The sequence below is a fragment of the Vicugna pacos genome, chromosome 22 (assembly GCF_048564905.1).
Source record: "Vicugna pacos chromosome 22, VicPac4, whole genome shotgun sequence".
Classification (NCBI taxonomy): domain Eukaryota; kingdom Metazoa; phylum Chordata; class Mammalia; order Artiodactyla; family Camelidae; genus Vicugna; species Vicugna pacos.
In genome coordinates, this window is record NC_133008.1 from 29,809,325 (window position 1) to 29,821,469 (window position 12,145).

At 60.1% G+C, this 12,145-nt stretch overlaps 1 protein-coding gene across 3 annotated transcripts; it reads left to right on the forward strand.

Annotated features, from left to right (window-relative positions):
* PLIN4 (perilipin 4) lies at positions 1-12,039 on the forward strand. 3 transcript variants are annotated; one of them, XM_072947927.1, is made up of 8 exons: positions 1-208; positions 327-394; positions 900-1,032; positions 1,925-1,986; positions 3,628-7,279; positions 7,398-7,585; positions 9,655-9,732; positions 9,805-12,039. In XM_072947927.1, exons 2-8 carry the CDS (start codon positions 344-346, stop codon positions 10,135-10,137), a joined length of 4,497 nt encoding a protein of 1,498 aa, XP_072804028.1. In that variant the 5' UTR covers positions 1-208; positions 327-343; the 3' UTR covers positions 10,138-12,039. The 3 variants fall into 3 exon arrangements, with proteins under 3 accessions (XP_072804028.1, XP_072804025.1, XP_072804026.1); XM_072947924.1 differs by lacking the exon at positions 9,655-9,732 and having other exon boundaries at positions 2-208; positions 7,398-7,588; XM_072947925.1 differs by lacking the exon at positions 9,655-9,732 and having other exon boundaries at positions 2-208.
* Positions 12,040-12,145: the final 106 nt, after the last annotated feature.

Below are 12,145 nucleotides of genomic sequence, written 5' to 3' on the forward strand. Positions count from 1 at the left end.
GAGCAGGGAAAAGGTGCTGGGCCCGGGGCCCACACTGGGCCAGGCAGGCAGGCATGTGACCGTCCAGGGCCCTCCCCTGGCCCTCTGGCCGCCTGCCTCTCGCGGCCAGGCCTGCACCGCCCCAGACCCTATAAGGCCTGGGAACAGAGAGCAGAGCCAGCTGCCAGCGGTGCCGCCCGTCACTCCCGGGGACTACCACACAGTCCAGGTGGGCAATGCCAGGGCGAGGCCGGCCTCCAGGCGGGCGCTGGGGACTCCTTGGGGTTCTGAGTGTGCGGCAGGAGGCCCGGAGCCCCCTTTCACGCTCTTTCTCTGCCTCCTTCTAGCTTCTTAGAGGATTACCATGTCTGCTCAAGATGAAGGAGGCCGGGACCCCCCTAAACCCAAGGGCAAGGTGAGAGGAGGCAGGAGGGTGAGACTCCAGCTGGGGCATGGAGAGCCCCCAGAACCCTGGGAAAGGGAACTCCAAAGTCCTGGGGTCCAGCGGGGCTTCCCCAGGCGGACTGGGAGGGCTCTGAGAGCCACAGTGCCAATCTTCTCTCCAGTCTCAGGCTGGAGGGTGGGGGACACAAGCCTCAGCTCCTTCCCCTCTGTGTGACCTTGGGCCTGCCTTGGCTCCTCTCTGAGCCTCAGTCTCCCCATCTGTGAAATGTGGGCCATGGAAGGAAAAGGCCTCTGGAGACGTAGAGGAGGAACTTTTCCTCTGTCCACGGGAGGCAGGCTGAACCTGCCCACTGCCCAGGCGAAGAGACTGAGGCTCAGAGTGGCTAGTACACGTCCCTGAGGTTGCCCAGGAGCAAGGGCCCAAGGCGGTTTGGAACCCAGGGCTGTCTGATGCTTCCCTTGCCCCACCCCCGCCATAGCCTGGCTCCACTCATGTTGTCCCCCACCCCATGTAGACCCTGGGCAGCTTCTTCGGGTCCCTGCCTGGCTTCAGTTCTGCTCGGAACCTGGTGGCCAACGCCCACAGCTCAGCAAGAGAGTCCCGGCCAGCTGCAGATCCTGCAGGTGCTCCAGTCCCCGAGGCCCAGGGTGAGTGCACAGCTCCATGGAGGCGGGGGCTCTGGAGGTGGGCCTCAGGAATGGGGGTGCTCTAGCAGGGACTCCTGCCCATCTTGGGGGGGGCACTTCATATGTGCCTGCATCATCTCAATAGACCCTATGAGGCTGGCACAGTTATTTAGCGCCAGATGGGAAACTGAGGCATAAATGTGGAGGGGGAGTAGTCTGAGGTGGCACAGCCAGTGAGATGAGGGTGTGAACACAGCAGTGCCCCCCACACTCTCAACCCCTTCTCTGCCTACCCTCACCCCATTTCAGATGCACCAAGGACCAGGGGCTGGGTGTTCTGCATGTCTCAGCTCATCGCAGATTTTGACCGTGTTCCCAGAGGGAGGCAGCAGCTTCCCTGAGGTCACACTGTTGCTCAGCCGGGGTGCCCGGGGCAGCCCCAGCCCCACGGCCGGGAGACAAGCTAGGGCAGGGGAGTGCAGGTTGGAGCAGCTGCCCGGGCTGGGCCCTGCTCTGGGCCTGGAGCCCCAGCCAGCTGACTTCTGTTCCATGTCCTCAGGCCCACAGGCAGCTGCCAGCGGGGGTGGGGGTGGGGCAGAGTGAGCCCCGACTCCTCTCCCTGCAGCTCCCCTGGGTGGGCACCCAGCACCCAGGACCCAGGCAGAGAAAACTCCACAGAACCCCTGCTCCAGGGGACCAAGGCCCTGGGGATTGAGGGAGCCCCCGGCGGGGCTAGTGACTGAGCCAGGCCCAAGGCTGTGGATGTCACCTTCTGCTGTCCCTGTAGGGAGGCTAGGACATTCCTGACCTTTCAGGCTTTGCCCACTGATTGTGCAATGGGCACCAGGGCGGCTGATGCCAGCCTGTGTCCCTCGCCCTCCCTGGGTTGTCTGACTGGCTCTTGTCCCCACAGCGGCCACCGACCTGGAGCAGATGGCCAAGGGGGCAGAGAAGATGCTGCCACCTTCAGACAAGGTGAGAAAAGCTGGCAGAGCCTAGTCTGATGGCTTCCGTCTTCCTCTGGGCTACCTCCTCCTGGGATGTTTTGGTTCCTGCCATCTGGGGTGCTGTCATAGGCCAGGGTGAGGGCAGGCACCCCTGTGTGTCCCACTGTGGGATTCCAGGCAGTCTTCCTCTCTAGACCTTTGTTTCCACATCTGTGAAATGGGTGCAGTACTGCCTCACTACCTGAAACAATAAGGCTCCATACGGTCTACACACCTACCACCCCGCTCCAGGCCTAACTGAAACAGTGGTAACTCACTCACCACCTGTTAGGGTCTGGGCTAAGCACTTCACACGTGCTGTTTAGTAATTAACCCTCCCAACCGCCCTGCGAGGAAGGGAGCAGTAGTACCCTGCACAATAGCTGAAGCACAGAGATGCCAAGCTACCTGCTGAAGGTCACACAGCCAGACATGGTAGTGTGGGATCTGAACCTTGGGCAGGCAGAGGCTGAATAATAGCTGACGCTGCATCTACCCTCGGTCTTGGATAAATGGCGACCGCCCATGTTATCGTGTCCCCAAGGCCAGGACAAGCAGAGTGGCTGGTGTAGGACAGCTGAGGGCCACAGCAGGCATGGCAGAGCCCTAATTTAACCCTTCCACCCAGCACACGCCCCACTCTGGAGCCTTCCTCAACTCCCCTCTGCCCTCAATTCAGCCAGACTGGAGCATCTCAGAGGGGGAAGAACCACCAGGCTCACCCTCTGGCCCAAATTAAGACAGACTCCAGCAGCTGAGGGGCCCCCTGCATCTTTTCTCCCTGCCCCCTCCACTCATCCTCATTCGTGTTAATGGAGCACCTGCTACTTGCAAAGTGCTCAGGGCTTCTCAGCCTCAGCCTTCTGGACAATACACGGCTGGGTCACTCACTGTAGGGGGTGTCCCAGGCGCTGGGGGGTGTGCAGCGGCCTCCCTGCCCTCAACCACTCCATGCCTGGAACACCCACTCCCCGAAGTCATCACCACGACAGGTGTCCCCAGACATCGCTGGGGGTAGGATCGCCCCAGCTAAGAACCCCTGAATTGGAAACAGCATGACCTGGGGGGTGGCGACCCTGAGGCCACCACAACCCTTCAGCAGTTTAAACGATGAACTAGAGAAAGCGGCCCTTCGGAGGGTCAAAAACTCAAGTTACTGACAGCTGGCTGTGGTGCGCGCCCTGTGCTTCACCTGTGCTTTTCTTATTTTTCTAAACGTTGATCCTCTTCTCTTACTTGAATACACTCATTTTAAGAAGCATCTGGTCTCCTCAAACTTCTCCCTATAATGAGAAAACCAGGCTGAAAATTTGCCATAAGTAGAGATTAGGCAAGATGAACAATTGTGTGATTCAGTGGCCTGCTGAGCGAGCCCAGGAGGGTCCCAGAAGTGCTCAGAAGCAGTGTCAGTGGTGGGGGGATCCTCCTGAATCAGGGGGACCACTGTGACAGAGCTTGTTGAGGCTGTGTCCTGAGAGCAGGGGGGAGGTATGCTGGGTGGGAGCTGAGCAGGCAAGGCTGATGGGGGGGGTCCCTCTCCCCAGGGCACATGAGGAATCAACGGAGGAGGTTGGGGGTGGTTAGGTGCCTCTCAACTCTACACTTGATCATGACTGTACTTCCTCATTAGATGATCTCTGGAGCAAAGGACCTGGTGTGCTCCAAGATGACCAAGACCAAGGATGCCATCTCCTCTGGGATGGCCAGCGTGGTGGACACAGCTAAAGGCGTGGTCCAGGGAGGCCTGGGCATGACCCGATCGACACTCACAGGCACCAAGGATGCTGTGGCCAGTGGGGTAACAGGGGCAGTGGGTGTGGCCAAAGGGGCCGTTCAGACAGGTGTGGACACCACCAAGACTGTGCTGACCGGAACCAAGGACACTGTCTGCAGTGGGGTGACTGGTGCCATGAACATGGCCAAGGGGACCATCCAGACTGGCATGGACACCACCAAGACTGTCTTGTCTGGCACCAAAGATACAGTGGCCACTGGGCTCACTGGGGCAGTGAACATGGCCAAGGGGACTGTCCAGACTGGCATGGACACCACCAAGACTGTCTTGTCTGGCACCAAAGATACAGTGGCCACTGGGCTCACTGGGGCAGTGGGTGTGGCCAAGGGGGCCATGCAGACTGGCATGGACACCACCAAGACCGTCTTGACAGGCACCAAAGATACACTGGCCACTGGGCTCACTGGAGCAGTGGGTGTGGCCAAGGGGGCTGTTCAAACTGGCATGGACACCACCAAGACTGTCTTGTCTGGCACCAAAGATACACTGGCCACTGGGCTCACTGGAGCAGTGGGTGTGGCCAAGGGGACCATCCAGACTGGCATGGACACTACCGAAACTGTCCTGACTGGCACCAAAGATGCAGTGTCCACTGGACTCACTGGGGCAGTGAACATGGCCAAAGGGGCTGTTCAAACTGGCATGGACACCAGCAAGACTGTCTTGTCTGGCACCAAAGATACAGTGGCCACTGGGCTCACTGGGGCAGTGGGTGTGGCCAAGGGGGCCATGCAGACTGGCATGGACACCACCAAGACTGTTTTGACAGGCACCAAAGATACAGTGGCAACTGGACTCACCGGAGCAGTGGGTGTGGCCAAGGGGGCTGTTCAAACTGGCATGGACACCACCAAGACTGTCTTGACTGGCACCAAAGATGCAGTGGCGACTGGACTCACTGGGGCAGTGAACATGGCCAAGGGGGCTGTTCAAACTGGCATGGACACCACCAAGACTGTCTTGTCTGGCACCAAAGATACAGTGGCCACTGGGCTCACTGGGGCAGTGGGTGTGGCCAAGGGGGCCGTGCAGACTGGCATGGACACCACCAAGACCGTCTTGACTGGCACCAAAGATGCAGTGGCAACTGGGCTCACTGGGGCAGTGAACATGGCCAAGGGGACTGTCCAGACTGGCATGGACACCACCAAGACTGTCTTGTCTGGCACCAAAGATACAGTGGCCACTGGGCTCACTGGGGCAGTGGGTGTGGCCAAGGGGGCCATGCAGACTGGCATGGACACCACCAAGACCGTCTTGACTGGCACCAAAGATGCAGTGGCAACTGGGCTCACTGGGGCAGTGAACATGGCCAAGGGGACTGTCCAGACTGGCATGGACACCACCAAGACTGTCTTGTCTGGCACCAAAGATACAGTGGCCACTGGGCTCACTGGGGCAGTGAGTGTGGCCAAGGGGACTGTCCAGACTGGCATGGACACCACCAAGACTGTCTTGTCTGGCACCAAAGATACAGTGGCCACTGGGCTCACTGGGGCAGTGGGTGTGGCCAAGGGGGCCATGCAGACTGGCATGGACACCACCAAGACCGTCTTGACTGGCACCAAAGATGCAGTGGCGACTGGACTCACTGGAGCAGTGGGTGTGGCCAAGGGGGCTGTTCAAACTGGCATGGACACCACCAAGACTGTCTTGTCTGGCACCAAAGATACACTGGCCACTGGGCTCACTGGGGCAGTGGGTGTGGCCAAGGGGGCCATGCAGACTGGCATGGACACCACCAAGACCGTCTTGACTGGCACCAAAGATGCAGTGGCAACTGGGCTCACTGGGGCAGTGAACATGGCCAAGGGGACTGTCCAGACTGGCATGGACACCACCAAGACTGTCTTGTCTGGCACCAAAGATACAGTGGCCACTGGGCTTACTGGGGCAGTGGGTGTGGCCAAGGGGACTGTCCAGACTGGCATGGACACCACCAAGACTGTCTTGTCTGGCACCAAAGATACAGTGGCCACTGGGCTCACTGGGGCAGTGGGTGTGGCCAAGGGGGCCATGCAGACTGGCATGGACACCACCAAGACCGTCTTGACTGGCACCAAAGATACAGTGGCGACTGGACTCACTGGAGCAGTGGGTGTGGCCAAGGGAGCTGTTCAAACTGGCATGGACACCACCAAGACTGTCTTGTCTGGCACCAAAGATACACTGGCCACTGGGCTCACTGGGGCAGTGGGTGTGGCCAAGGGGGCCATGCAGACTGGCATGGACACCACCAAGACCGTCTTGACTGGCACCAAAGATGCAGTGTCCACTGGGCTCACTGGGGCAGTGAACATGGCCAAGGGGGCTGTTCAAACTGGCATGGACACCAGCAAGACTGTCTTGTCTGGCACCAAAGATACAGTGGCCACTGGGCTCACTGGGGCAGTGGGTGTGGCCAAGGGGGCCATGCAGACTGGCATGGACACCACCAAGACTGTTTTGACAGGCACCAAAGATACAGTGGCAACTGGACTCACCGGAGCAATGGGTGTGGCCAAGGGGGCTGTTCAAACTGGCATGGACACCAGCAAGACTGTCTTGTCTGGCACCAAAGATACAGTGGCCACTGGGCTCACTGGGGCAGTGGGTGTGGCCAAGGGGGCCATGCAGACTGGCATGGACACCACCAAGACCGTCTTGACTGGCACCAAAGATGCAGTGTCCACTGGGCTCACTGGGGCAGTGAACGTAGCCAAGGGGGCCGTCCTGACTGGCATGGACACCACCAAGACTGTCTTGACTGGCACCAAAGATGCAGTGGCAACTGGACTCATTGGGGCAGTGGGTGTGGCCAAGGGGGCCATGCAGACTGGCATGGACACCACCAAGACTGTCTTGACTGGCACCAAAGATGCAGTGTCCACTGGGCTCACTGGGGCAGTGGGTGTGGCCAAAGGGGCTGTGCAAACTGGGCTGAATACAACCCAGAACGCTGCAACAGACACAAGGGACACCGTCTATAGTGGCATGACTAATGCCGTGAATGTGGCCCAAGTGGCCGCCCAGGGGGGCCTGGACACCTGGAAGGCCGTCTCTGTGGACTCTAAAGATGCTGTGACCAGTGGGCTCCGCAGGGCAGGGGATGTGGCCCAAGGAGCTGTGCAAACTGGTCTCAGCACCATCCAGCATTGGCTGCCTGAGTCCCAGGATGCCACCTCAAGAAGACTCGCCAGTTCCAGGACCTCGGATGAAGGAGGGGAACAAACCATTCAAAGCCCTCATGAGGCTCAGTCCTGCTGGGTCTCCACATCCCCGCACAGTCTCTGTGAAGGCCTGGATCTTAAGGGCAAAGCCACCGCCAGCACAGAGGACCTCGTGTCAGCTGTGATGACATTCACACAAGAGGCCGTACCGGGCAAGGAGGATGTGGGACATGGGGCCACCACACATGGCCACGAAGGGGCCCAGAGCTTTGTGACACTCCGGAATGAGTTGGAGGAGCTGGGGGAGATCTTCCAGCCCATGAGTGCTGAGGAACAAGGTGAGAATAGGACAGGCTGGTCCCAGTTCCCAGCAGGGGCAGGTCATTTGTACAACCCACACCCCTGATGACAAAGGGGCCTCTTGGGTTGAATGACCCCCACTGTCTTCCCTTCTAGCTCGGCTGGCTGTCTCCCAACCCAGGCCAAGAGTGCTCACGGCCGACCAAGGAAGCTACTTTGTGCGTCTGGGTGACTTGGCCCCCGGCTTCCGACAGCGGGCTTTCGAGCACGCCCTGAGCCACCTGCAGCATGGCCAGTTCCAGGCCAGGGCCGTGCTGGCCCAGCTCGAGGATGCCTTTGTCAAGGTGGTAAGAGCCCTCCCCTTCCCCTGGTGCCTTCCTCAGTGCGGGGACTCGACAAACACTAAGCACCTAGTAGACATGCCTGTCGGCCACTAAGATGGCTCTCTCAGGGCTCGTGTCTGGGGAGCACGATGAGCACGAGGCCAGATCCTTGCAGCCGATGAGGGTGCCAAGCAGGAGGCAGGGCAGCCGCGCAGGGGGTGGGCTGGGCAGGAGCGTGTCCCTTTGAGCCACATGGTGTGGAGTCATGGGGAAGTGGGGGCCCCAAGGACAGACAGTGGTCTGAGAACCAGCTAATGTGTTCCAAGGAGCAGCAGGGCGCCGGGGGCTGGAAGGTGCAGTGAAGTGGGGGACAGGGTAGGAGGAGCCCATGTGATCTGGGTGGGGTTCAGTGATGCAAAAAAGGACCCAAAGGTGACTTGAATGCCATCCCGGGGATAGGCACTGGGCCAGCAAGGTCACGCTCTCTCGCTGTCTCCACTCGCTTCCTCTGACCCAGGCTTTCTCTGCTGCAGCCCTGCTGACACTTGCGCCAGCTCCCTGTGGGTGGTGCGGGTGGACCTGTGCGTGGTAGGAAGTTTAGCAGCATCCCATCCACAGCGGATGCAGACAGTGATAGGCCCCCAGCTCTGAGACTCTCCAAGTTCTCAAGGTCATGGCTCTTAAATGTTGAACAGCCTCACCGACACAGGTGGTGAGGAACCCAGCAATGCTGCCTGAGTCAGGATCCCTGGGGTACGCTCAGGCACCTGCGTTCCCAGTCAACTGAACCCCAATTTGAAAACCACTGCTCCAACCCAGAAGATCTCAAAGGGGACAGTCCTGTCCCCAGAGGACACTAGGCCATGCCTGGGGACATCTGGGGTTGTCACACTGGTGGTGCTCCTGGCAGCCAGTGGGTGGGGCCAGGGAGGCCGCTCCAGGACTGTGAGCGGAGGCATGGCCTCATCCACCGGAGGTTGTATTTAAGGAAAGCACTCTGGCTACTGTGGGGAGGACAGGCCACAGGGGGTCAAGGGCTGGAGCTGGGAGATGAGAAGGTTTCTGCAAAAATCTTGGCAAGTGCCGACAGGACCTTGAGAGCAGCAGTGGTGGCGAGGCAGGTGGGTTCTGGATGTGTTTCAGAAGCATAACTGTCAGGGTCTGCAGCCAGGTTAGATGTGGGAAGTGAGAAAGAGACCCTACGAAGCCTTGGAGACTTCTAGCAGCAGACACTTGGAGATGCCGGGTGGGTCGGGTGAACATTAAGAGCCTGGCCTTAGACAACGTAAGCTGGAGATGACTAGCAGGCCCCCCGATGGAGTCAGCTGCTGGGATAACAGCTGGATGGGTGATCAAAAGTTGGGGCCAACATTTGGTCCACATGCTGCCCCTCACCAGCTCTTAGGAGGACAAGGAAGATTAGCCAATGGATGGTGGGGGATAGGGGACTCCGAATGTACCAGGGACCCAAAAATCCAGGAGGAAAAGGTCCGACTGAGCCCCCACTGAAGGGGGGAGATAAACAACAAAGAAACATGGTAACTAGACAGTGATGTACCTCTGGGGAGAGTAACAGAGATTTGACAGGGAAGGACTGGGGGCCACCACACCAGGCCAGAGGAAGCCTTCGCCAGGCTGAGTGCAAAGGCCCTGAGGCAGGACGTGGGACAGCATGCAGGACATGGTTAGGGGACAAAAGGAGGCCAGCGTGGCCCAAGCAGAGTGCATGACGGGGTGTCAGCCGGAGATGGAGTCAGAGGTGTCCCAGGCAGACCGTGCAGGCCATGGTGAGGAGGCGGATTTGGTCCAAAGGCCACTGGGAGATGTGAGAGCGTTTTGGAGCTGGGGTGTGTCATGGTGACACTGACTGTCTGAGCCCCCAAGTACCTCATGAGGAATCTGGATAACTGCCTCTAGATGCACCATCCTGCTGCGGCTGGCTCTGAACTGGAGGCCTTTCCGCCATGCCATGGGAAAGGTGAACACGAGGCTCCAGGGCCAGCCAGGCCTGGGAATGCTGCCCCTGGTGGGGGGTGTGGGAAAGGTCCCTGCCGAGAATCCATCATGTCTCTGCTGGGCTCTCCTTCCAGACTGAGAAAGCCCAGCAGGCTCCAGTCAGGCAGGACCAGGATCAGAGCAGCGGAGCAGAGGAAGCCGATGCCCAAGAGGTGCTGCCAGGAGCCTGCGCTCCCGCCCCCCGACCCCCTCAGCCCCCGCTCACCTCGCTCCTCTGCCCACAGGTGCCAGACGCCGGGGCTCTGTCCAAGGCCTGCGGCCTCATTCAGCAGCTCCACGTGGCCTACAGCGCCCTGGCCTCCGGCCTCCAGGGCCTTCCTGCCGAGCTCCAGCAGCAGGTTGGCCAGGCACGGCGCAGCCTCTGCGAGCTCTACAGCGTCGTCTCCTCTGCTGACTGCGGTGCAGAGCTGCCGGCCGAGCGCCTGGCTCAGAGCCGCCGGGCTGTAGTCCAGGCGTGGCAGCGGCTGGAGCGGCTGCTGGAGGGCGTGCAGCACAGCCCTCCGCTCAGCTGGCTGGTGGGGCCCTTTGCCCTGCAGCCCGAGGGGCAGCAGCTGTAGGAGCCCCTCCTCTGCCCGGGGAGCCCTCTGCCGAGCCTTCTCCCTGGCCCAAAACCAGCTCCAACCCCCAGAGCTCTGGCCCCTGCAGGCTGGCACCAATGGAGGCACCGAGCTGCCACACCACCCACCCGGCTCCCGCCCTGCCCACACTGTCCACCTTTCTCCCCGAGCATGGCTGGACCTTCTCCCGGCCGAGCGGCCTCGGGCTGCTAAGACCCTAGACAGGGGCCTTCGCCTGAGTATCTCGAGCAAGTGCTCCAATTAGGAACGAGAACTGGAGTCGTGCCTAAGTCTCGAAGGCTCTCCACTCAGCACCTGCAGTCCGACCCTTTTATCCTTCACGTCTAGGGAGGGTCGTCTACCCAAGTCTGGGCCCTTTAGCTGCCAGCTTAGCAGGTGGCTCTGCTCCTCCGCCCTGGGCTCCAGGCAGCTCCACCCTCGCTCTCAAAGCACACACCCCTCAGCAGACAGCCTACACCCCCAGTACCAGAACGCCACCATCGTCCTGAGGCAGGCAGGCTCCCACCGCCTCTGCTGACCCCTGGAGGGGCCAAGGGGCTTCAGGAAGACCAAGCTGCAGCAGCCACCACCGGCGAGGACTGGCCTTTGCAGGCAGGGGATGAGCACACGTCCCTTCCTGCCTCGGCCCACTCGCCTGCTGGCCCATCCACATGGTCGCGGTTGAGCATAACGACCCCAGAGCTGATGTTCTTGGGTCCCCAAGGTGCCTGGGCACAGAGGCTGCCGATGAAGGAATAAAAGGGCTCCCTGACAAGGGACAGGACCCTAGGGGGCACGCGACAAAATGTGCTTGACACGCACTCAGGTGTTGGTCACGTGCTCCAGCCCACAGACGGGCTGGGATGGCAGCCGTGGGTCCACGGCCCCTTCCTTCCTGGCCCTGCTCTCCCTGGAGCCTCAGGGCAGCCCTGTGATGGGCGCCGCATGTGGGAAGCTGGAGCCACAGAGGTCCTTCCCCCACCCCTTGCCCTGTTTCTGCTCCCCTGGGGCAGAACACCAGCAGCCTGACCCTTGTTAAAAGCCCCTATTTCCTAGAACCTGTATCATGCCAGCAAACCCCTGGCTGTCTCCCTGATGGAGGGCTTGAAGCGTACCCTCCTCTCAGAAATGACGGGGTGCTCTGAGCTCCCGGATGGATGCGCCAGCTCCCCTCAAAGGGTCACCATGGCTGCCAGGAGCCCTGAGGGGCCCTGCACTTCTGGCTGTGACCTGCACCCAGTCCTTCCTTCCTTGGTTTCCATCACGTAGTCATCAGAGGTGGTGACACTGGAAACAGTCATTCCCAGAAACTGAGCTCAGTGACAACCTCAAGTCTAATCACACCATGGCCTCTCAGTTGGGATGAAGGGGCTCAGCCACGGGCAGGGCAGAGGACACACAGCAGAGGCCACAGTTTAACCAGCAGCTGCCGTGGCTGAGAGCCGCATACATGTCTGCCATCTGAATCCAGGTGACAGGTGAGGCAAGAGAAGCCCCAAGTGGGATTGCCACTTGCCCCATGTCACACAGCAAGGCTTGACCCCAGCACCCACGCCCTCTGTTAAGCACAGTGGACAGTCTGCACACATATCCTGGCCTGAGGCCTGGGGCCGGTGCTGCCAGAGCTCTGGGTCTTGCCCCGTGGGCCCCAGAGCCACCACAGCCTGAGCGGGAACAGGAAACGGTCAGTTGAGGGAGTGAGGCAGCGGCTGCTCCCACCCAAGCACCAGGCCACAGACACAGGAACATCAAACCACAGCCTCCTTCCGAGCTCCAAAGTCGAGAGGTTTGTATTCCTCCTCCTGTACTTTCGGAAAGGCCTTGCTCCACCCCTACTGACTGCCAGCCCTGTAGGGCTGGGAGCAGCATCAGAACCAAGTTCACAAGCACTGTTAATGGTGACCCTATGGCTTAAAACCCTCTGTCCCGCGACAGGCCCTTGACTGCTGCAAGCCGCTCCCCAGCTCTGGCCCAGCTGTACCAGTAACACCACTAGAAAACCAAGCCA

Coding starts and splice junctions, on each gene's coding strand:
- PLIN4 (XM_072947927.1), top strand. CDS start 344: ATGTCTGCTCAAGATGAAGGAGGCCGGGACCCCCCTAAACCCAAGGGC. Junction 7,280..7,397: donor CATGAGTGCTGAGGAACAAG/GTGAGAATAGGA, acceptor CTTCCCTTCTAG/CTCGGCTGGCTGTCTCCCAA. Junction 9,733..9,804: donor AGGAAGCCGATGCCCAAGAG/GTGCTGCCAGGA, acceptor CTCTGCCCACAG/GTGCCAGACGCCGGGGCTCT.